The sequence below is a fragment of the Dama dama genome, chromosome 1, assembly GCF_033118175.1.
Source record: "Dama dama isolate Ldn47 chromosome 1, ASM3311817v1, whole genome shotgun sequence".
Lineage (NCBI taxonomy): Eukaryota > Metazoa > Chordata > Mammalia > Artiodactyla > Cervidae > Dama > Dama dama.
In genome coordinates this window covers 40,294,968-40,320,766 of record NC_083681.1, presented here as the reverse complement: position 1 = coordinate 40,320,766, position 25,799 = coordinate 40,294,968, and the positions used below count along the sequence as shown (strand labels likewise).

The following is a 25,799-nucleotide window of genomic DNA, read 5'->3' as shown; positions in this document are numbered from 1 at the left end:
CAGATTTCTTTGAATCTATATGCAATATCCTGAAATTCCAAATGTATCCTTTTTTTCTTCCTCTCGTGTACTATCTCTGCTCAAAACTGGAGTATGTGAATGTATTTACAGCCTGTTAAGACCAAAGTGATTTTTTTTTCTTGACTGTGTGTGTGTGTTGTGTGTGAGAGCACATGAACATGCCACTGCCCTACCTAGAACAAACTTTTCAGGAAACACAGGATTGCATAATAGCAATACATCTTAAAATAGAAATAATTCAATTTAAAGAAGGCACATGGAATTGGGAGTATTATTTGTGTATTTAGGATTTTAGATACTTTGTTGAATTCAACTGGTGGTAAAGTGGGATCGATGCGGTCATCTCTCTTCTTTAGAAGATAACAATTGATCAGTTATTATTCTTTAAACCCAAAAAATCTCAGTGTCTGAATAATCACTGTATTCTGAGTTTTAGATGAAGGTATAATCCTCAAGCTTATTGAATGGGGCTTGAACATATTAAATAAATAGGGAATTTTTATCAATTTTGATGGACATATGGGATGTCATGGACTCCAGCTGGAACCTGGGTTTTTGATTCCTGTTCATTCATGGAGTAGTTTCATTGGTAAAGCAGGGGTGGAAAGGGAAGCAAGAAGTATTTCTTTGAGATAGACAGCCAAATGAAGCTTTTACTTCTCTTTTAAATGAGTTGTTATACATGAGAATGTATTTTCTTTTTAAAATTTACCCATAATTTTATTAAAAGGTATTAAAAGCCTTTAGAAACGGTTGGACAGAATTATAAACACTATTTTTTTTATTATTTTGTCACAGTCTGCTTCTTTCAGAAGCAACAGTGCTGTCAGAATGTGCATATATGTGTGTGTATACATGTTTGTGTGTATATATATACGTGTATATATATACACATACACACATGTGTATATGAATGAATGATGTGGTCAGTAACAAGATTCAAATGCTGGACAATCCACCCACATTTGGGCCAGAATTCTGCTTGTTCCATAGACAGCTGAATGGAGTAGAAATAGAATCCTACTTTTGACAGCTACTTTAAAGTCCTGTTTTGGCTCCCTTGTTTATAGATGAGGAAAATTCTTTTGCTAAAGGTTATATTGTCCTGTCTTATCTTTCCCAGCAGAAATTAAGTCCTCAGAGTTAGTGTTGACACATCTCTGTCCCCGTAATTAATGTGTTTTAATTGACTAAAGAGTTTGACTAAAGAGGCAAGACTAAGCAAAAAAAAAAAAAAGAGAGAGAGAGACAAAGTAATCATGATCTCCATTTAAAAATGTCCTTTGAGTGTCAGTCCTCTCTATTTCAGATCCTCAAATGTCCTTTACCTATGATTTTTTGTGAATGAGTAAGAACAAAACCTAACATTCATGTGAGGACTTTGCTTACTGATTGAGGGTTTCCAGAAACACACAGGCAGGTGTATCTCTTACCTTGACAGTCTTTACTTTCATTTCAGCCTGACCTGGTTGGAGCTGTGAGTAGCTCAAATGTGTACATGTGCCCCAAAGTCAGCTTCATGCTGGAAGTCACTTATACTCTTCAGTTGGGTCCTATATTCTTTGCATAGTGGAGTTCCAGAGGGGATGAGCCTTGCTCTTCATAGTTTGCCCAGTAATTAGGAGGGTGGCGGGGGAGTGTAAAGAAAACACACTTGCTCAGTAGCAAATCTAAAAGTTTGTTCTCCTCTGGGAGGCATGCACCAGACTTGGAGGTATGTGCAGCAGAACAGTTTTAGGGGTGGTGAAGTAATTTATATGGCAGAAACACTTACAGAGGAAATTCAGTACAGATACCAGCTGCCTTGAAGAAGGGAAAATGGTCTAGGCAAAGAACAGCAATTACCTCCTCTGCCTTTTGGACTGACCCTTCAGTATTGATAAAGATTTATCAGCCTTTAAAGAATGTTTTCTAATTTTAGCCTGAAGAATAGGTGCCTGACGAATTGACCAAACTGCCGTTTAAACTTTTGTTCCTGCAAAGAAGAAAATATTCCCTTGACCTCAAGAGAATTTGAAGAGGCGATGTGTTTAAGCCCCTGTGCTGTGCCTGGCACCTGGGTCTCAGTCTGGGTATTGGATGATGGGCACGGAGCTGTACCTCTGGAGGGGAGGGGTAGAGATTCTGGAAATAAGCTGTTCACACACACACACAAGTCTCCCCTTTTCTAATGGAGGAGTAGGAACCTGTCTGGCCATCTGCAGTTGAATTCCCCGCCCCATCCCACCCCTCCTACTTCCCCCTCCCCCACCTTTTTTTCAGTTTCAAGTTAGAATATCTTTGAGTACTGTCATCCATTGGTATGTGAAGGAGCTGGTTCAATGAGCCCCCATAAAAACTAGAATGTGTGGATGTATACTTGTCCTTTTGTGACCTAATTTCACTTAACATAATGTCCTCAAGGTTTATCCTTGTTTTCGTGGATTTCTTTCCTGTTTGAGGATGAATACTCTTCAAGGCCCTATTTTATTTTAACCCCAAGCATGTGTGAAATAGTCACCCAGCAACACATGCATTCATTCTCTACTGCCTTTAATGAGTAGTCATTCATGCAGTTTTCTGGCCACCCATCCATCCTTCTTCACTTTCTCCCTCCCTCTTTGATTACATGTTACCTGCCAGACACTGGGCTAGTGACCCATAAGACAAAGACTACCTCTGTCTGCTCCTCATCCCAAACTTGTCGTCTATGAGGAAGGTGGACTCAGGCAATTACTAGGCAGTATCAGTGAAACTGTAGTTGTGTGTTTGAAGTTCCATGAGACATATGAGAGGCAATGTAGCAGATGACATGAGAGCCAGGCAAGGCTTTGCTGCAGAGGTAGCACTTGAGTTGGCCTCCGAAGTATGTGTGGCAACTGTGTAGGTGGCTAAGGGGAGGAAAGACATTTCAGAAAAGAGGACCAGCAGAGCAGCAGCTGGGAGACTTGTCTATACTTTACACAATCTAGTTGGGTAGTTATCAGTTTAGACCCTGCAGTCAGACTGTTCAGATCCTGGCTTTTGTCTCTTAGTTTCCTTGTTTCTAAATGGGAATAATGATAGTACTTTTCTTATAGTGTTGTTATGAGGGTTAAATGCATTGACATAAAAACTGCTTAGAATATGGTCAGGTACAGTATATATACTCTCTGTAAGTTTTAGCCATTATTGCTACTGAAATGTTTAGAGGAACTTTAAGTCCTTAGGTCTACCTGAAGTCAGTTATAATCTGTGCCTTGTGTCTGCATTCGGAGGTTGTGAAGACTAGATATGGAGTTTGAGATTGGTTGGGTGGATCCTAGTGGTAAAACAGGGTGCAAGTGTTCACAGGTGCGGGACCTCCAAGCTTTCTTGTATTTAGGTGCTTGAATATCTCTTGTATCTGAGTTTACTTAAATTTTCTTAAAGAAAGTCAGAATAATTTATTAAAAATTACAAAACAATGGAACATAAAAAGTGTAAAATAAAAACCTATAATGTCACCCTCCTAACAGTAACAGTTTTCTTTTTCACTTCTGTAGAAATGTGCACAAAGTTAGAGTTGTAATTGCATATGTATACACACACATACATATATACACACAACTATGTAGATAATACATATACACACAGTTTTGTATTTTGCTTTTAAAAAATTTGTATTTTTGTATTTTGCTTTGAGTAACTTTCCTTTGTTTGTCTGTACTTTTTGATTTTTCTTGTAAATGAACACACAGTTTTCCTTTGCATTTGTGCTGTGGTTTTCTTAATCATTCTGCCATTCATAGTAGTACAGACAATTCTGTAATGTACGTCTTTGTGCTCCTAATTTTTTTCTCCCATGGGATTTTCTCTTAATAAATTTCTGGTGTTAGGATTATTAGGTCAAAGAATTTCAGCCTTTTGAGACTCTTAGTAAGTATAGCCATTTGGATCTTCACATCCCCAATACCTCTAGCATAGTTCCTGGGTTATATTCACTACAGATGTTATTGCTCTTTTAAGGTTTGCTGATTAGGAGGTTTAAAATAACACTTTAAATTTGCTTGAATTTGCCATCCTTTCTCCCTCCTGGTGAAGAGGCATGTATTGTCATATGCTTATTCTCCTGTGTGACTTGTTCACTCATTTCCTTTTCTGGTTATGTCCTTGATATTTTCCAGTACAAATTTGAGTCATTAATTCACCATAAATACTAGCTTTGTGTTAGAAAAAAAAAAAATTCAGGTATAAGGGTCCGAACTCTTTCCTGGCCCTGCAGTAGCGAGGGGCTCATCTGTGCCACTGCATTTCTGGAGAGGGAGAAAGAGGCATCATTGCTTTCTAGGCCAGCTCTGCTGGGGTCCCAGTGGCCAAGAGTCTGGACACTCTCCAGTGACCTTGCTTTTTAGCTGCTTTTTATTGTGAGCAGAAAGATAGAGCATCTGTCCCTTATCTTGACTCTAAAAGTGTGCCGACTTCATTTATTGCCTCTGTCCTACTCCTCAGGTCCCATGCCTGCTGGCCAGCATAGAGCAGACAATTTGTTTTCATCTGTCATAGATCAGGGGTTGGAATGGACCTTCTCTGACATTCTTCCTACTCTAGTTCCCTCCATAGTATCCCTGTTAAGAGATTGTGCAGCTGCTCCTTGATTATCTCCAGTGATGAGAGGTTCACTCTATCACAAAGACAGACCTTGAACTCAAGGTGAGATAGATCTGAATCTGGATTTTCTATTTTATCTGTGGATAAAAGACTTACTGTTTCTAAACCTTATTTGCATTTGCTTCATTATCTGAATAATGGGTATGGTAATATTATATCTCTACCTAATAAGAGTTGTAATGAGGATTAGAAGAAATAATAAAAGTAGAGTCTTAAACCCTGTTCCTCACACACAGTAGTGAGGAATAAATGTTAGCTCTGAATATTATTTCCGTCTACTACTGCAAGGCATTTCCTTAAATTTTAGCCATTATATTTGATTTTAAGAATCAAAAATATTTTTATACCCATCAATTAGAATTATACTGATTTGGCAAAGAAGCCTTAGCCCCCGTAGTGACTTGGGGTTTGGAGTATATTCTTCTGCCATGGAGGTGTGGTTGGGCATTGTCTTTGAGCTGATTGCAGCTTGAGCCACCTTCCCAGCCGCTATACTGGACAGTGCTGTAATGTATCTAGGCTGACACCGTCTTGGTTTTGAAAGCCTGATTTTACAGACCCCTTGTTTGTCCTTCTTCCTTTTCCTGGCTGGTGTTCCTGCCCTGGCAGCCCCAGTAGAGGATAGACAAAAACATTTGAAGGAAATGAAACTCTGTTCCACAGATAACAGAACTAGTTATCTCTCCTCTCCCACAGAAAATAGTTAGCCCTGTGAAGAGAGGGCTAAGGTAGAGGTCATGCTTCCGAGTGCATAGTGATATGCCCTGCCCCACATGCTGCTTTTGTTGGTGTTATAGAGTAATCCAGTACCAGGGTGGTCTGGGCGTAAGTTAGGCTGTACTGACTCCTTTTATCTCTAGACTTCAGCATTTCTGTATTTTTGCTTTATCTTGCTGAGAGTATAATTGAGGACCTGAGAGCTCCTCCACGTCTCTTGTGATTTAAGAAGATAACTTTTACTCTTGAGGGAATCAGTGTCACTGGTGTTTCTACTAGGTCCATGACCCTCAGGATTGTGATGTTTGTCTTTGTCTGAACCAACTCACTGTGCTTTGTAGAGAATAATTTAGTGAGAACTGCCCCCTCTCCCCCCTGCCAACATCTTGGTAAGTTCTTTCTATTAATTGTCCATTTCAGTTTTAAAAATAGAATATTAGAGAATGAATTTAAGAAACAGCCCTGATGTGATGGTAATGAAGATTTTAAACAGTGGTATCTGAGGCACTGGTTGGAGGGGAGGATTAACAATATTTATAAAGCATATCCTGAGTTACAAATGGTATGTGAAAAAGGGTGATGTTTAAAATATTTAACAGACAGTGTGGACATCAACACAGTGGAAACCACTGGAGGCCCCCAGTTATGCCAGGCACTTACCCTGTACTTGTTGGATAGTGAGGAGGTTGGGGGCTCTGGAAGAGGGGCGGGAGCTAAGGGGACAGACATTCGTCAGGCTTGGGTCCCTGACTCTTTCCAGCCTGTGTGGAAGTGTTTCCAGTATTTTAAACAGGTGCTGGCAGGGGTGGTGTCTGAATCACCTTTGACAGATGTTAAGAAGTGTTGGATCTGTGCCGTGGCTGTCTTCCTTCGTCTCAGTGCTGAGGGGACCTTGGTGGTTCTGGCCTGGTGATCTCTTGGTAGGTGCTCAGAATGTTTCACATTAGAATTTAGGGGTGTCTCTTTGAAAAGTACTGAGACACATTGCTTTAATCAGAAAACACTACAGCGTGACAGGCACCGTCCCTGTCTTTATGAGGCTCCCAATCTGTACCAGTGGCTTCAAGTTTTTCCTGCCCTTGGATTCTAGGAATCTGTCGGAAGTCACTACGAGGATATTTGCCATACAGTGAAAAGCTGGGCAAAATCTAAATGTTGAGCCATGGGAAAATAGTCAAATAATAGTATATCCATGACATGGAATTACTATGCCTCTTAAATTCATGAATACAGAGGATATTTCAGGACTCAGGAAAACGCTGAATGTGAAACCTTAGGTGGACAATAAAGGAACCCCACACAATACGTAATAATAATAACAATGTTATAGTACGTGAAAATACATTAAAATGTTTTGTTAGCCCTGACTGTTATTTGGTGGAGGGCGGTGGGGTAAAGTTAACGTGTGTTTCTCTTTCCATTCTTTTGGTCACCTGCGGGCATTAACTTTATAATTAGAGCCATCCTATAAATACTATATTTCTAAAATCCAGTTTAGAGTGTTAAAACATTATTTGTATGATCAGTGACCAAGTATTTTGAATTTAATCAGGGAGAAATACTTTTGAAGGCTGTGTTTGTCGTCTGTAAAGGAAGCTGCTGACTCGGTGGAATAAAAAGTAAGAGCCTAGGTCAGCCTGCTGATGCTGGGGCCCGGCTTCCAGACTGCAAGGGCTCCGAGAGGCCCTAATGTGCTTGTTGAAAGGCCCTCCTTTGCCTCTTATTAATGTCCCTAGCTGAGCCGCGCTCTGCTCTGCCGGCTAACCTTGTCAGAAGGTTACCCGTGGCTCTCCAGGGCGCGTCTAATTTTAAACCCAGAGTGCCGGCCAGTGTGGTGGCGTGGCATTGGGCTGCGGGGACACTGACACTCCCTGGAAGACACGGCTGGGGAAAGATGAGCCGAGTCCCTGGGTTTTTCTCATCCTCCTGTAAGTGACCAGGCCCGCTGAACAAGCAAAAGAGAGCTGGGATAATAATGAGAGCTTTTATGGTAAAAATCAGGATTATTAAAGATCTTTTAGCAGTGGCAGTGCTGCTGGATAATTGCACGGTGTGGCGTGTCCTGCATGAGTTGTGTGAATTCTGACCGCGTGAGCCCAATGGGGTCCTGTCTTCTGGGAACTCGACTCTGACTGTTTTTTAAAGCAGAATGAAGCTGCCTCTCATTTCACTGTTGATTTGATGCTCCTGTACATTTATAGAGCTCAAATTCTGCTGATAGTAGGCTCCTTCTCTGAAGTTTTTTACTGGTTGGATTGGGAGAGAGCTATTATTTCTTCAAAGCTAAAAAATAAAAGATACAGAATCTTCTTACCTGCATGTCTATCAGCTGCTCTTGGCTGCCAGTAGGATAATCATTTTAAAGATCCCCTCGTCCCCCTTTTAAGTATTTGCAGTAGAGTCCTGTTTAGAACACTACTGTACCGTTTAATACTTATAACCCTGATATTTTAACATGAAACAAACATCGGTAACTGCAAAATAATATGATGTTGGGGAACTTTTCTCCATCATAATTAACTTTAAAAAAAGCAAACAGAGAATCCTTTTTTTCTCCCCCATTTGGATTTTTTTTTTTTTTTTAATCTTGCTTCTCTTTCAACACCTTCAGGCTGGTAAGGTGCCTATTAGAGTTAGCTGTCTTCCCCTGCCAGGGCATTCACAGCGACTCTCACATGTAAGAGATTACAATGGGAAGCTTTACCCACCTGGTCCACTGCCTGGTCTCTGGTTTACCTGCCCATTGGAAGAAGGGCATCCTTTCCTTGTAGCTGGGTCTCAATCCTCCCTCTTATAAAACAGTTGCGAGGAGCCAATTAAAGAGGCCTAGTGTGTGGAGTAAACCAAGATGAAAGCACAATAGATGGAGATTCAATAACCTGCTAACTCCCTGTGGTGATTGAAGTCAACTTTGAAGTACCCAGGCAGGGTCAGACCACATCAAGCCCGACGTGTTCCTACACAAGGGTAGCGTGAGATTTATCTGTAATTTTATTTTAAGGAAAAAAAAAATGCATACATGCTTTTTATTGGCCTTTTATTTTTTGAAGGTCTGTCCCTCCTTCTCTAGGCCTAATTAGCTCTGTCATCTTTTGGGAAAATTAGAGCTGAGTAATATCAGGAATTGTTGAATGGGAATACTTGTTGAAATCTTTATTGGCCCAAATCTGACTTTTCTAAATAGTATTAAATTAAAAAATTAAAAAACCCACCCCCCTTCTTACCTTAAAATAATGTTTTTAAAAGCACGTGTAAAGTAGTTAAATATAATATAAATATAAGCTACTCTGGCTTGGATGCTAAATAAATGAGTTATTGCAGGGGCTGCAGTGGTGATGTTAAAAGAGTGTACTTAAGAATCTAAATTAAAGTTCATTTTATACAACCCAGTTCCTCTTCAACTCAGATGCAAATATCTGCTTTCCTTCTCCTGGTTTTCTCTTTCTCGCCTCTCCCCTTCTGCACTTGCCTGCCCGCCTTCCTGGTGTAGGCCTGCTGTTATTTTTGTGGTAACCTGACACTTAGGCCAGTGACTGCAGCCCCCAGGCCCCTGGGGGGTGAACTGGCTGTGAGCTGCAAAGCCGGCTCCCGATCTGATGATCCAGTGTCCCAGTGTCCCAGGCGGAGCAGCTGCTGCATCAGGGCCGGGGGCCAGCAGGGCTGGGGGCTGGGGGCTCCGGGTCGTGATGTCACAGACTGTGGAGGAAGGGTGTGTGTCACAGTTCAGACCTCAGATTGTGGCTTCTTAGGTCATAGGCCCTACTTTGAGTTGGGGGTCCAGCAGAGGCTAGCTAGTCAGGGGTTCTGGAGACTGGAGGAAGATTTTGAAACTATTGTGTTTTTTTATTGCATTCTGTGGGTCTCATCTAGACTATGCCTGAGGCTGTCTTTGTGATTCCTTAGACAAGGATAAATTTCTTAATAGTCATGAAGATTGTATTAATATTTTATGTTAAACTAATTTTATCTCGCTGGGGTAGGGAATGAGGTACAGAAATGAATGGGACAGAGACCCTGTTTTCTGAAAATGTGCATTGTAGCAGAAATGACAGATATATAAGCAGTAACTATTAATTATAGTTGTGTACGTTTGTTCAACAATTAGCTGAGGACCTGCAGTGTGCCAGGCACAGTTCTCAGCCGTGTGTGCACAAATACCCACTGATCTGTAAGCATACAGATGAGTACTGTATGTAATGACTACCGAGGATTGAGACATCTGTACTTGTATGCATTATTTAATCTTTCAGCAGGTAGGTAATGTTAATTCCCATTTTGCATGCATGCACATACACATGTCACCCTGAGACATAGCTAACAAGTGGAGAGCTCACAATGAAAACCTCTGGGATTCTGAAACCGTATGTATCCTTTATACGTACATATTTTTTAACTGGCCATGTAGACTCTCTAGATGCAGTGTCCTCTCTAGAATGGTAGGAGTGCCCACAAGGAAAGCATTTAGCAAAACAAAAAAAAAAATTTTTCTTAAGTTCCAGCAATTCATCTGGTATTGAGAGGTACTAAACATAGGAATGTCAAAGAGCTTACTGATCAGCTGGAGATAGTATCTTAAGAGAAATTTTGATGAACCGTACCAAGTATGGTGTTAGAAGTTCATTTGAGGTGCTTTGAGGACATGGAAGTGACTTCTCCTAGTGGAGAAAGCTGTCAAGGTTTCCCGGAGGAGAGGTTGGTGACTTTGGTCTTGAAAGGACCTGTAGACATTCTTTAGATGGAATTGCTGGTGAGACAAGCAGCTGAGCAGAGGGACCCAGGTGGCTGAGGGGGTGAAGCAGGCAGCCTGCTGTGTCTGGGCACCTTGGAGTTGGTCCCTAGCTATGGGGGACTGACTGCACAGATGCCTGCAAAGCAGGCTAGTGGCAGGTGGTGAGGGCTGTGGGTGTCCTGCTATGCATTGGGTTCTGGATGGGGTGGGCATCTGCTGAAAGATTTAAAATGAGTGTAGGATGAAAGCCATATTTGCATTCTGGGACAACTTCTCTGGCTGTAGAATAGCATAGGAGAAGCTGGCTAAAAATACATGAGCTGGGGATTTTGATTCAGTACTTCTGGTATCATGGCTGAGATCGATATTCTTAAGAAGCCACCTATATCATCCTAATGTACTTCCAGGCTTGGGAACCTGGCAGGACCAACTTGTTGGTAGTGGTGGCATTGTGGGGATGTAGGGGACAGCCCGGTTCAGAGAGGGGTGATGAAGTCCTGCCTGTGAGAGGAGCAAAGAGCCTGCTGGGGAGGAGCAGAGGGGATGCAGTTGAGAGATGAAGGGCCAAGCGGACATTCTTGGTGATGACTTGCAGGGAAAGGGATGGGAGAAGCTTGAGATGATGGCTCTCCTTTGGGTGCTGATTCAGCCAGGTTCTCTGAGTAGAAGGATCGCTCAGAGTGGGGCTGAGGGATTGGGTTCCCTCCCCCCGGGCCTGGAACATCCTTTTTGGATTTTCTTGGGCGCTTTTAGAGAATATGGTTAATATACAGAAGTGATCTTTAAGGTGTCCGTGTTGGTGTGCCAGGTCTGTGTGTATATGAGGTTTGCTTTGCTTTGCCTTTGGGCCTTTTGGCCTCTGAAGTCTCCCCTGAAAGTAAAGTCATCATTAGTCATTTGGACCGAGGGGCCATCCACATTGTGAACGTCCGAGACTGGAAGAGCTTTAGTGCAAGTCATAGATATAATTGGAAATGGGTTGCATTTTGATTGGAGAGATGAGTTCCTTCTTCCTCTATCAGGGTTAGCAGAATTTGCAGGAGGAAGAGATCCTAGAAGGAAATACATATCCCTCCCCTTTATTATTATCATTATTATTTTTTTTCCCTGAAAACTCCTCATGTGTGTGTGTGTGTGTGTGTATGAATGGGCATGTGTGCAAACGCACATGCGCAAGCTTGCAGAAGTGCTGCTGGGGAGGTGCAGAAATACTGATTGAATCAAGCCCTGGCCCTTTGCCTTTTTTGCTTGCTACAGCTGCCTCCTGGGGTGAGGAATGTCCGGGATGAGGAGGGAGGAGTCCGGTGACAGGTGACGTGGTCAGGGTCAGCTCTCCTTCAGAGGTCCTGGGGCTTTGCAGAAGTAAAGCAGAAGTTTGTCCTGAAAGCAGAATTGGGTGCTTTGTGTCCAGGACTGTCTCTGCCTGGGGGTCTTCTGGCCCCACTACATTCCCTTGATGCGCTTATGGACTGCTTAGGGCTGGTGTTGTGCACCCAGTAGGGGCTCAAGTAATATTGGTTAATTTGAAAGACTGGTGTATTGTCTAAGGGGGAATAATACTTATTCTGCCTCAGCTGGTTTCCTGCCAAGAATCTTTCTCCTGTAGAGGTTGCACTGGGTATAAAACAAGGGTTTTGATTTGGGGGGCAGGATGAGGCTTTACCTGGCCCCTGCGTTTGCATCCCTCTCAGTGTAAGACCAGGGTGGCAGCTGCTCCATCCCTGTGTCATCCATGAAATGGCAGGTTCCTCATTGGAGGGGTGGGGACTCCGTTGTGTCAGCTACCCTGGGAACGGGTGGACGTTTGTGAACAAGCCGTGTCATATATTTTTGGTTCATTGATGCTCACATTCCCATTAGCCAGCATTTGAACATGGGCCATTCACACATGTGTGTGTCACTGTGAGCATAGTGTCCTGGTCCTCACACTGAGTTCAGGATGACTGCGCTGCCAGCGAGGGTCGTGGAGTGCTCCACGACCAAGTCGCAGAGGGTGTATTGGAAGAGCTGAGACTGGGCACAGAGCGAAGTTAATCTTGTGACTCTGAACTGCTTAAACAAGCACACCTGTATAAACTGTCACTGTCTGTTTGTGCACTAAAAGTTTTTTATAAATTTGGAATGCTTAAGGGATATGTCACATGGTAACACCTGAATTTGTCTAGAGAACTCTTTTGGTTTTGAACATCACTGAAAATGCTTTGGATTAAAAAGTTCGGATTCTAAATTTATAAAATTACCCATTCTTCATCCTTTATTCCCCCAAACACATACCATACACTAACATACATACTCCTTTAAAAGCTGCTTATACACTCCTGATGTTGCTGGGGTTTTCTTGTTGCCTTTGTATGAAACAGCTCAAGCTTTTTTTTTGGTAAATTTTATATTAGAGTATAGCAGATTAAAAATGTTGTGATAATTTCAGGTGTAAAGGAAAGTGATTTAGCCATGCATATGCATGTATCCGTTCTCTCCCATACATATACATGTATCGATTCTCCCCTAAACTCCCCTCCCATCCAGGCTGGCACACAACATTGAGCAGAGTTCCCTGTGCTATACGGTAGAACTTTGTTGATTATCCGTTTTAAATAGAGCAGACTGTGCATGTCAGTCCCAAAGTCCCTATCTATCTCTTCCCCTGATTCATCTCCCCTGGTAACCATACATTAAGTCTGTGAGTCTGTTTCTGTTTTGTAAATAAGTTCTTTTGTATCATTTCTTTTTAGATTCCTCATATTATTTGCATCATTTCTTTTAAATACCTTTAGTTTCCTTATGTCAGTAATATATGATATTTCTCTTTCTCTGTCTGACTCCACTCAGTCTGACAGTCTCTAAATTTATCCATGTTGCTGTAAGTGACATTATTTCATTCTTTTAATGACTAAGTAATATTCCATTGCATATATGTACTATATCTTCTTTATCCATTCCTCTGTCGATGGACATTTAGGTTGCTTCCATGTCTTGTCTGTTGTAAACCGTGCTGTACTGAACATTGGGGTGCTTGTCCCCTTTCAGACCATGTTTTTCTCCAGATACATGCCCAGGAGTCACCTGCAATGTGGGAGACCTGGGTTTGATCCCTGGGTTGGGAAGCTCCCCTGGAGGAGGGCATGGTAACCCACTCCAGTATTTTTGCCTGGAGAATTTCAGTGGACAGAGGAGCCTGGTGGGCTACAGTCCCTGGGGTTGCAAAGAGTCGGACACGACTGAGTGACTAAGCCCAGCACAGCACATGCCCAGGAGTAGAATTTCAGGGTCACACGGTAGCTCTGTTTTTAGTTTTTTAAGGAGCCTTCACACTGTTCTCCGTAGTGGTTATACCAATTTACCTTCCTACCAGCAGTGTGGAAGGGTTGTCTTTTCTCCATGCCCTCTCCACCATTTGTTTGTGGATTTTTTGATGATAGCCATTTTGAGTTGTATGAGCTGTTATCTCATTGTAGTTTTGATTGCATTTCTGTAATAATGAGTGATGTTGAGCATCTTTTTGTGTGCCTGTTGCCCATCTGTATGTCCTTTTTGGAGAAATGGAGAAAGGTTTTCTGCTTTTTTTTTTTTTGATTGGGTGAAACGGCCCAACTTTTGGTTGCTAAGTGTCTGGTCTCTGGTGATTCGGCTCAGTTTACCTTTCTATTTTGTGCTTTGTCCTTTCTTCACCATATCCTTTCCACAGATACCCTTCTCAGTGTAGGCTTCTGTGAGCTTTTTCATAATAGGCTGGGTAAATCCTACTTAGGCTTCAACACCAGCCTAAGCACCACCTCCCATGAGGCCCTTGTTGACCAGAGAGACAGAATCAGCTCCTATTTCTGTGCTCCAGCAGCCCTTGATTTATTCCTTTTTTGCCATGTTATATTCATGCACTTGTTCATTCATTTATTCACTCATGGGCTCATTATTTTAGGCATCCATCAGGTCATTATTTTGGGGGAACATTGACTGTGTGCCATAGCTTCATTAAATGCCAAGGATATGCCAAGGAAACGCTGAGGAAAAAGACTGCAGGCATGGGCCTAAGCCTTAAAGATCTTACAAACAAGATTGATTTGCCACAAGGACAGGATCATTCCTATGCAGTGAGTGAGGGGTTCCATTTGTCCTGAGAGCAAAGGTGCTTCCTGCAGGAACACGGAGGGAGTGGGAGGGTGAAGGCCAGTCAGGCTTCCCAGCCAGGGGCTTGAAGGATAATTAACCTACTTCTCTGTCTCCCTGCTGGAAGGGTGTTCCATGAGGGCAGGAGGGGAGCATGCTTATTTTATCTCTCTAGTGCCTGGCACATGGGTTGGGGAGGTGTAGGGTGGGGGGTTTCTGTAAATCTTTAATCATATTGAGTTGAAACAGATAATAAAAAGACAATGGAAATAATTTTCCCTTTGTGATGCTATCCTGTCTTGTTTCAGGATTGATCTAAGGCAGCTTCCAAGTAAAATAGCATACGTTAAAAAGTAGGGGAAAGAAGGAAGGAAAAGAGGAGAATTGAGGTAGGGACCTAATGTGGGTTTGGGAATGAAACCAAACTTACTGACCACATGACCTCTGGGCTTTCTCTGAGGAACCTGCCAGTGGGGCGCAGTGCTCTTTGGCAGCCAGTGAGGACGCCTAGTTGGGTGAACATGAGGTGAAAAGCACGTGGTGTTTTGTTGGTTACTGAGCTTTCCTTTGGGACCTTTGTAAAGAGCATTCTGTGTGATGTGATGAAGGACACACTCCTTGGAGTACATCCAGTGACTAATTCATGCAGTATTTCTGAGTATGCTGATGGCGTCACATAAAAGCATAATTCAGTTAAAGTTTATCTGGAGCTTTTGGGATATACTTTTTCTAAATTAACTGTGGAATCACTACGGATGAAATGGAATAGCAACAGAAATGGTTAGTGCTACCTGCTGTTCTGTCTTGTCCCTCATTTATCCAGTGTTCTGGTTCCACATACCACTACCCTCGGTCCTAAAGGTCACATAAACTCTATTTCTGCTTTCAAGGTATTTTATGATCAAGCGTTGGGACTCAGAAAATACTCATGTATGATATGAGATCAGTCTGTGATCAGGTATCTTAGAAGTGAGTATTTAAAGTAAGATGGTCCAGCTGTCACTCATACAAAAATGTAAAATTCTGATTTGTGATGGTTGAGAGGATGGAAAGGAACAAAATTTGTTATCATGCATTAGGTTTTGGTTACCCTAAGATGGAGCTTCCCTGATGGCTCAGAAGGGAAAGAACCTGCCTGCAATGCAGGAGATCTGGGTTTGATCCCTGAGTTTGGTAGATTCCCCTGAAGAAGTGAATGGCTACCCACTCCAGTATTCTTGCCTGGAAAATGCTGTGGACAGAGGAGCCTGGGGGGGCCACAGTCCATGGGGTTGCAAAGAGTCGGACACAACTGAGTGACTAATCCTACTCTAAGTTGGCAGGAAAGAGCAGTTTTTTCCTTCTGGGCATATTGGAGTCTAGCTTTTGGATTCTTTGATGTGGTGCTGTTGATATTCACATGGATCGCTTGGATCTTTACAGAGCATTTGAATGCCAGTGAACCTAGTCAAAGACCCAGAGCAGGGCTTGGACCGCACAGTTCAGTGCTTTCAAATGCCATCTTGTTCCAGTTTTCATTGTTGATTGGCTTATGTCCCAACCAGAAGTGACCTGTGGATATACTTGTTTCCTACTTTTCCCCCATCATGCTATAGAATAATCCAGGGTAGATGGAGGCATGGCCACAATGGGAGAAGCAATCCTAAGTCATAAAAACTGGAGAAGGCAGCCCAGGACTGTTTCTCTTTGTGGAGTGGGGAGGGCCACTTATGATGCAGCCGAACTAGGATTTCTCAGCAGCTGAAGGAGCTGCGTCTGGGCAGGTCAGCTGCTCTGTCTGGTCAGTTCAGAACCAACATACCACTACTTTGGCTGGCAGTGAGCTGGTAACACTGAGTGAGTCTCCACCAGCTTTTGTAAGAAATATGACTCCCCAGGCATGACCTATAGACTTGCCACCCAAGGACCAGCACCTTGATGGCATTTGTAGGCATTCCCTCCGGCATGGGGCTGAGATGGACCCTTTTGAAATACTTCTTAGGGTCTGACCAAATGTAGTGTATGTATTTATGTGGTGTGTTGATAGTTTTTAAAATATGAACTGTATACTTGTGATTTGTAATTTGTCCTCATTGTCATTTAAGATGCTAAGGTGCATCTTACCAACTAAGAAATGAATGTTATCTGTAACTTAATGACTTACGAGTATTATTTTCCTAGTAGTAGTTTTCTTTGTTTTTAGTAAACATCAGGGTTGATGAGTCTGTTTTAAATGTGTGTTCACTCTACAGACCTATTGGAATGAAGGAGTTAGTTTGGGGGTTTTCTTTGACTGTTATTACTCTTAAGAACGGGCTTAAAAGGGCGTCTTCCTTTTGAAATGCTACTTACGGCCAACTGTTGTGGCAGTTTTTCTTTTTCTCCTCTTAGATCATTAAAGAAGCTTCTGTTTTTGACTTTGCTATGTGTTTGCCAAGGTTAAAGAGCCCACCTTCCAGGGATCCATGACTCAGGCTACAGGTCTTGTCATCCAGCTCGCGCTCCCCTTACAAGTGCACTGTCTTGATAGCAAGTCTTCACTTGGAATGCTCACGTGGCATAGACTGAGTGTACGTGCCTTGTCTTTTTGAAGAAGTCTGCTGATGAAGGAGAGCAGTGGTGGTAAAGGGGAAAGGAACAGAAGAGGAATTTCTGTCCTCAATGGCTAACGGATTCCTTAAGCGGATGGGGAGGGTGATTCCTTTAAAGGCTGGTAATACAGAACTACATAGCGTGAAATCAATCAGAGCCTTTCTCGAGTTGTCACCTGGGCAGGTTCTTGGGGCTGATGGAGCAGAGAATTAATCAAGGAATCTCAGGAGGGTAATGCTAAGTCCTCTGATGGGGTGCTCAGCACTGGGGTCTTGGTGAAGAGGTATTGGCTTGTTGATGGATCCTGTTGATATAGAAGTGATTTTAGAAAATGAGAGGGAGTAATTACGTGCTTCTTCCTGCTGAAATTAGAGGGAACTATTGGCAATGGGAGTATATGACGCTAAGGCTCACTGGCTGCTATTGACTACACAACAGATGTTCCATCTCTCTGGCTGCCTTCAAGATCCAGGCTGCCACTCTTCACTTGTATTTCGCAGGCCACTTGTGGGCAAGTTTGGCTAGTGTCTGAAATGGAAGGAAAAGAAAAAACATGTTCCATTTACATATGCAAACGCGATTAACCATCATTAGTGCCTGACATTCCTCCCAAGTACCCAGGGAAGTGAGTCAGTATCATAACTATTCATTAGGAATTAATTAGACTGTGCTTGATGGTGTCAGTTGTGGACAGAGCTGAGAATTCAGCACTGCCTACATTCTCTCCCATTGGAATCCAGCCTCCAGCTCACTGTCTAGTGAGGGTGGAGTTTGCGTCTGATGCTCCTATGGAACATGCATTCTGTCTGGAGCAATCACTGTTAAGTATACATGACTTTGGTCAACTTATTTAGAAGCGCTTTTTTCCTAGTTTTGTTACTGAGGGGCAGCGTTTCTCTTTTAAGGAAAATTTGGCCACTCACTAAGATCATAGCGATCTTTGAGCCATCAAATACTTGGTTGAGTTGTCTACTACAACTGTCATTCCAACTACTTGATTTTCTTTTTCTTAAATCCTAAAGTGGCTCCCACTTGCACCTCCTTCCACATTCTCCTGAGCGCTTAGGACCTTTTCCCCTTTCTTCTCAGTGCCACTCCCTATATATCGCCTTTTTCATTCACCTATGCAGTTAAACTTGCTTTGCTCGCATTTCTTACCTCTTTGGATTTCTTTTTGCTCACTACTTGGCTTCCTGTTTTCACATCCTCACTACTTAGCTGTCAGGTTCTGGTTCTCATCTTTTCCAGTGATCAAATGAAAAGGGAAGGAGATAAGGTCAAATATTGCATCTCAGAAACTACTATTCCACTCAAAATAAGGTTTATTTGTTGTAGAAGAAGCTTACCTCCCGGAAGACCCAGACCGTATCTGTCCCTTTGACACAGAAGGCTCTTGGTTGTTTGAAATCATGATTAGTAAATAAGAAATTGAATCAGACAGCCAACTCTTGGTTATCCAGGCAATGCTTGGCATGACTCTGTCCTCTTACATCTTCCTGATTTGCTGATTTCCTTTGGTTTCTTACCAGTCATTAGAACCTTGGCCAGAGTCAGGGTGAGGAATGGGAAAGGAGCTGAAACTGTGCCCCTTCTCATGGAAAGCTTGGGTGATAAATTCATTGACATTGTTACCCGAAGAGTGTTCCCATCATTTGTTTGTTGGTTCATTCTTTATTTCTTTGTATATTTATTATGCCAGGTACTGTGCTAGCACAGGGGATACTATGGTGATTGTTGCAATCCCTGCCCTCACAGACATTGGGGTATGGATGGGAGAAGTGATAACAAGCCAACTTAAACTAAATTCTGTTATAAGTAGTCTATGGAAACACAGATGATGAATGATGAATGATGAAGTTGGTATCCTTCAGGGTTAGTGGTGGAAACTGAGGCACATGGTGGGTACTGTGTGGTCCTGGGTTACTCAGATGGAGGCAGAGTCCCAACTTCCAGTCCAGTTCTTTTCTTGGTGCCTCATAAATACATTGACTAAAATAAGCTGTATGAACTATTTTTTTTTTTAGATCCTTATGTTCAGTGACATTTCTTAATCATGAGGGTTAGTTATAACTTATCCTTTTATTTAAGAGCTCTTAAATCACCCATAAGTGAGATGTTTACATTATGAGAGACTCACAGGAATTAACATGAAAGGAGCAGCAATTCCTGTGTCATGCCCCTTATACATACGTCCCTTGATTACAGTTGGTGTCAGAAGCACCTGCATTTGATTATCTAACTTCCTTCTTCCCCTAGATTTTTATATTAAAATATGCATTGGTTGAAAGTGCTGCATGCTAAGTCGCTTCAGTTGTGTTCCACTCATTGCAACCCTATGGACTGTAGCCTGCCAGATTCCTCTGTTCATGGGATTCTTCAGGCAAGAATGCTGGAGTGGGTTGCCATTTCCTCCCCCAAGAAGATCTTTCCGATCCAGAGATTGAACCCAAGTCTCCGTTCTGTATCTCCTGCGTTGCAGGTGAATCCTCTACTGGGGAAGTCACTGGGGAAAGCCCATTGGTTAAATATATGTGGGTTGAGTATGTATAATGTCATTCCAGTGTGCTCACGTTACCTGTCTTGAAGAGTCAGTGGGTGATCGTGAAAGAGTGATTCATTTAGAGAGTGTTGCTGTTGGAGCAGTGAGCAGGGTCTGGTAACATTTCTTTTTGGAGCTTATTCTAGTGTGGCTGGAAAGAATTTCAGGAAAGAATGGAGCTTTTAGGAAAGCATTAATGATGGAGACTGAGGCATATGGGGGCTACATGATACACACTATTTTTTCAATAAAGAAGAGTTCCCTTCTCTCTCTCTTTTTAGATATTCATTTAGGTTTAAGATTATCCCCCTAAACCAAACCTCCCAGAAATAAATATGAAGACTATTGAATGTGTGTGTTAGAAGTACAGGTGTTTATTAGCTGTTTAAATTTTCTGTTCAGGCAACTGAAGACCTCAAGAAGAGGATCTTCCAAATTTATTTCCCAACGAGACCCTTCATTTATTTACCATCCCATTATCAGTTGGTGTTTGGGGATCACAAGGTCCATACCACTGTCTAGAGATGATAGACTTGAAAACATCTTCTGTTCATGGTTTTTCAGATGGTAGAGCACCTTCACTCGTTATCTCACAAAAAATGGCAGCTCCATGGAGTAGGGTCTCATGATCTCAATGATTTCCTGCATTGGGATTGCATTTATTATTTTCATTTTATAAATTAAAACCTGAGCTTCTAGAGATTAACCTATTTAGTCTGGGCTGCATGGCTAATAGGTGAGCTAGGTTTGATATCCAGATCTGTTTGAATCTTAATAACATACCCACCCACCCCACCCCCCGATACTGTGTTCTTCGTTTACTGGAGTGAGTGAGAGTTGACGCCCTTGCTCAATGGATGTATGAGGAGGAGAGGACATCAACTCTGCAGACACAGATATTCTATTTGTCATTCACCTGATTAGATCTTGTTGTTGATAATAAGCAGGTACTTGTTACTGTACATTCAGAAGCCAGGTAGATTGGGTGGTAGTTAACTAATTCCACACATTTTTGGGATACTCTTAATGTGAGGCTGATTCTCTCAGAGCCACTGGATACAAGGATGGTTTCCAGGATGAGATGGATTTTGAGCCAGGCTAGAAGGGAACTGAGGGATGGAATTTGGTAGCTAGTACGGGGAGTGTTTCTTAGCCAGTCCCAGTCTGGTGATCAGAAACTCTCTACCCATACAGGGCCTCATCTTACAGTTGGGTTGTAAAACCAAGGGTCTGTAAAAGTCTGTGGATTATGTATCTGGTAGCTTCTCGGGCTGTGTCTTGGCCCTTGTCCAGAGTTGTTAATTCCATCCTGCTGAGCTCCAGTTGGCCAAATGAGAGAACCTGGACGTGGAATTCTTCCCTGAAGTAAGTGAATAAAAACATGGGAACATTTAGAATAGCGCCTGTGCTTCCTGAGTGGATGGATCAGTTGATGCTAGTTAATATTGCATTCCCCAAACAACAAAGGAGTTGCGACCCTTAGCTTTAGAGGTAACTTGAAGGGATTATCTACAACTCTGCTGCTTTTCTTACAAGGTTGTCTACCACTTGTTGAATTAACAGGAAATTTTTCCTTATGTCAAGTGAGCCATAATCTTCTTTAGGACTTCCACAAAACAGGTCCAACACCCTGCCTGTATGTAACATCTTCAGAAGTTGTTTGGTGTTTGAGGACATTAAGCTTGGTGATTATGATTCAGAAGGATCTTACCAGTTTTGAGTCGCTAAGGCTAAAAATAATGGAATTTAATAGAATAAATATAAATTCCTTATAAATAAATATAAATAGAATAAATATAAATATAATTTATAAGTATTAATTTAGCTCCTAAACCAGTTGATCAAGAGTCGGAATTTAGAAACAGCACTTGGAGGATGGGGGCTTAATTTTATGGATCATAGTCTTCCTCCGAGTGTCATTTACTGAAGATTGTGGACATGCTGGGCTGGGCAAGAGTGATAATGTGAACTGTATCTAGTCTGGAACACAGTCAGGAGACTGGGGGCTGCTTTTGTCATACCCAAGTGGATGTCTCAGGGTAGATTTGCTTCCCGCAGCATGGATAGACCTCAAGGATTAATGGGTAAAAGTTAGCCAGGAGATGGATTTTATCCTAACAGATGGAAGAATTTCAACATCTTAGTTCAAAGGAGCTGGTATTGGGAAGGCAGTGGATTCCTTGTCATCAACTATGTTCAAGCGTAAATCCAACAACCAGTTGATGAGATGTGTCAGAGGGGACTTCAGCTATTGGATTAGGAGTATTGTGTTTTGGTCTGGAGACTCTGAGGATTTCAATTATATAGTAATGATCTTTTTAAAGTCAAATAACGTTCTCCTGGTCCCCTGGATTCCAACCCTCTACCATAGTAGTTGAGTGCCGGATATGTCCACAGTTTAATCTTAAAATATGGCTCCCTGGAGAGAATTCATACTTCTGTGAGCTGCCTGGAGCTGAAGAACTGGCCTATGTTTTTGTAAATGTCTGGTTTTGTTTGTTTTGTTGAATTAGGGGCTAAGGTAGAGAAGGAAAATGTTGGCAACTAGCCACTGCTCAAAAAGTTCACACATATTCTTATAATTTCTCTAATAATACCTCTTTGGAGCCAGAACAGACCATCATAGAGTTCAATTGGAATTTTGTAAGATTCTTAGACCCAAACCAGGAAAAAAGTGTAATAATTTGAGAATTCAAAAGGCCCACACTGCAGGCCTTGTAGAGTTCGTCTAGGGGTCAATCACAGAACCCTTTCTTGTGGCATAATTTATACCTTTAACATTTGGCAGTTTTTAAAGTCCTGTGTCAATGTACATGTGTTGGTAAGAAGTAGTAAATATTTTGCTGACAAGTTCTTTGAAAGATGGATCAGTGGCAGCGTTTAAAGGCAGACAACCTGAGGGTTTCTTTCATCCAGGTGCTGCCAAATCTAAAAAGCTGTCAGGGTATGGAGCCAAACACACCCACTGGTTACACCATTTATTGTTTAATGTTCCTGTGCCTCGGAGTTTCTGCACCTGGGATCTGTTGATATACCCAGTGGGGGATGGCAGGGGAAAGGGGTTCAGCTGGGAGAGGGAAGGAGAGGAGGCAGGGTGCTTGCTCTCAGAGGTGACTGACCTTGGATACAGAGCAGAGCCTGGTACCTAATGGGGCCGCTCACATCTGCTTCCCTCCTGGCTGCCTCTGTTGTAATATTGCATGAACTTGAGGTGGCAGAAGCGGATGGGATGGTGGTTGCATCGCCTGAGCTCTCTCACCCTCCTCAGGCCCTGTACCTCCCTTCTTCCCATCAATCCCCCAGAGCAATTCTTATCCCCCTTATTTGTTTTGAATGCATGATCTGATGCCTTTTCAACAAAGGAATATTGATATTTTAGTGTGCAGACAGCAGGGGGTACTGGATTAGATCATTTTCACATTGGTGCTGGTGCCAATTTGACATTTGTTTGGAAAGCTTATCCCTTTATGGCCATAGGTTACATGCATAATTTAAGGGGAATAAATCTTTGCAAAAGATTTCTTTTGGTACTGTAATCATCAGTGGTGCAGAAACATAAATGAAAGTCTCCCCCACAGTTTTCATTTGATCAGGAATTCCAAGGAGGCTCCCAGATGAAGTAGTCCATGTGGATATAAAGTGTTTTTGCAAATGTACTGGCCTCTTGTGGTAGTTGTTTTGGGGAGGGCAAGAATCGGGAACAGCTTGGTTCCTGATTCAAGGTTACAATCCAGAAGCCGAGAGTGGCAAAGTGACCTGACTATACAGGGTAAAAGAAAACCCTGTGGATAAATGCTATAGGATAGCAGGTCCAGGTCTGCTAGCATTGCTATCTGTAGAATGAGTATTTGTGATAAACTAATCTCCCTCCTTCTGCCTGCCATTCTGCTGCCATCTTGCATATTGGTGATCCCAGTGACAAATTCTGGGTTGGTTTGACATTTCAGAGTTATCATACCAATTGCCACAGTGAGACAGACATCTTTTGTCTTACATTATTTTCTTTTAAACAACTTGTTCTGAAGATTTGATTATTATCTAGCAAAGTGCTTCTAGTAGATAGTAGGTACTTAGCAAATGGTTTTGCATGATTCATTGTGAACTTGCAATTCAGAGAGTACTATTTTCAGATGAAAATTTCCTGTCATCTGTGAAGATTATCCAGCTTCTGCCTGCCGTTGCATTTCTGTATGAGTGCCTAACATGATACATAAAGAACAAAAGCCACTTAGATCTCAGAATTCCATCTTCTCTCTTAGGAGTTATTCTCCAAGCAAGGCTGGTGAATGGAGAGAGTGCAGTAGAACCAGCAGGAGCAATGTATTGATGGTTACCGTGTCCTTATCCTACTATCTTTTGGTTTCTCTCTTAGGTTTATTTTCTTGAAAAGGCTCCAGGCTTCGGCTTGGAAAATCCAACCGCCAAAATTGAGCCCAGCAGCTGGAGCGGCAGTGAGAGCCCTGCCGAAAACATGGAAAGGATGAGTGACTCTGCAGATAAGCCCATTGACAATGATGCGGAAGGGGTCTGGAGCCCCGACATTGAGCAGAGCTTTCAGGAAGCCTTGGCTATCTATCCACCATGCGGGAGGAGGAAAATCATCTTATCAGACGAAGGCAAGATGTATGGTAAGTGATTGAAATGCTCCTGGGAAATGCTGCAACCCACTTTTGTGATTAAAAGATTACCATAACTAGCCTTCTACTAGTTGAGACACGTTCCTTGTATGGGGTTGAATGATCTTTGTAGAATTCTACTTGGCCATTTAAGGGACTGAATCTCATCTGAAGAGGAGACTCAGTAAAGGACCATAGGGAAATCATTCACTGGGGCTGCTTTTTTTTACATCAAAAGCTCTTAAGGACTCCTTAGGAAGTTGGGTAGTTGCAGTGGCACATGCAGACACCAGACATGGAGACTAATTCTTCTGAATGCATGCCCCATCTGAAGGAAGTGCTGCCACTTAGCTCCAGATAACTGACTGGAGCTGCGTACCAGTGGAGCCACATGCTGCCAGATCTAGCAAGCTAGATGTTTACATGTGAAGTCTACTCATTTTTAAAACCCAGCATTTTTTTTTTTTTTTAAAACCACGTAGGCCAGATAAAACTGCTCAGGGACTTGATCAGACCTTTGAACTACCAGTTTACTGCCTTGTTACCAGTCTTCAGTTGAATGGCCAGACAAGGCACTGACCCCCAGGCTCCTCTCTCCAGTGTCCCTTTCTACATGGGGACCCCTCACAGTGCATTAGAAACTCCCAAGTGCGCCCAAGAGGATGAAATCGGTTGACCAGATGGCCGGGGATGCCGAAGATGGCAATAGGCACCTATCCACTAGCCTGGGGCTTACAGGCTGGGTTTGAACCTTCCCTGCACCTTCAACTTGTACTTTTCGGCTGCTTACCTTTTGGGAAGCAGATGGCAGGTGGTTACGTATACCTTCTGCTTGTCTAATTGGGCACGTTGAGTTGACAGAGTTTGCGCTGTGGCTGAGTCTAAAGAGATGCAAACAAATAACCTAAACTCAAAGAGAACCGGCTCAGCAGCCTACCGGAGGTTGTTAACTTATCACGGGAGTGATTTATTTCTAAACAATTTGAAAGCTTTTCCATAATAGGGTGTTGTACCTTTAATACTGCAGCTCCTCTCTCAGGAGCCATAGGAGGCTGCAGACCAGGCTAGCACACACTGCTAAGGAGAAAGCAGATGGTGGTGCAGCTGCCACCAGCTGTGCCCCCACCCTGCCCTCCCCCTCTCCAATGTGGATGATGTAATGGAAACGAGGAAAATTTCGCTTTCTGCAGCATTAGAGTGTCTCTTCCTTGGCCAGTCTGTGTCACACGCGTACACACACACAGGAGAGAGAGAGAGAACCCAAACCTTCCGTGTTTGTTTTATGTTCTCATGGGATCCTTTGTAGCCAGAGAAGCTTCTTCATGTCTGGTGAAATGGACTCAGAGTGAAACATCTCAGCTGCTGTGGGTAGAAAGTTTCAGGGCCTCTGGTTTTCTGTGTGATTGTATCTTTCCTGGGCTACCCTTTCTCAGTCTGGTTGTTTGCTTTCAAGGTCTCGTTTTCATACCTAAAAATGCAACTTCCCCATTTTAAAGGCAGAGAAGAGCACTTTAATCTTTGAGCCTTCTTTGAAGCAGGTTTTATTAGGAGTAGTGAAGGTGACGTCGGGCCACTGTACCTTGTACAACACCCATTTGTTTACCCAGAAATTATTTTAATCTAAAAAAAACCGGCCTAGTGTTGGACATGCCAATTGGGAAGACATACTCCTGCCTTTCATTTCTCACTGGGAATATTGGAAACGGCACTATCCCTTTAGGAACCAGGTTTCTGGACTAGGGATAGGAACACAGTTCAAAGCAAATGTTATTTTTTTCAACTCCAGTTTTTTCCCTCCATTGCTTTTACTTTTTAGGTAGCAGCCATGGTAGATTGAACCAATTTGCCTGTAACTCCATCATAAAAAACATTTTTTCTGTGAAAATAATTTGCG

At 42.5% G+C, this 25,799-nt stretch overlaps 1 protein-coding gene across 9 annotated transcripts in view; it reads left to right on the top strand.

Moving 5' to 3' along the window:
• Positions 1 to 25,799, top strand: part of TEAD1 (TEA domain transcription factor 1) — a 265,476-nt gene that overhangs the window by 62,638 nt on the left and 177,039 nt on the right. For all 9 annotated transcript variants that reach the window (XM_061147483.1, XM_061147493.1, XM_061147503.1 and 6 more), the window contains one exon: positions 23,662 to 23,917. In XM_061147483.1, coding sequence (XP_061003466.1) covers positions 23,761 to 23,917 — 157 coding nt within the window. In that variant the 5' untranslated portion in view covers positions 23,662 to 23,760. The remainder of the gene's footprint in view (positions 1 to 23,661; positions 23,918 to 25,799) is intronic.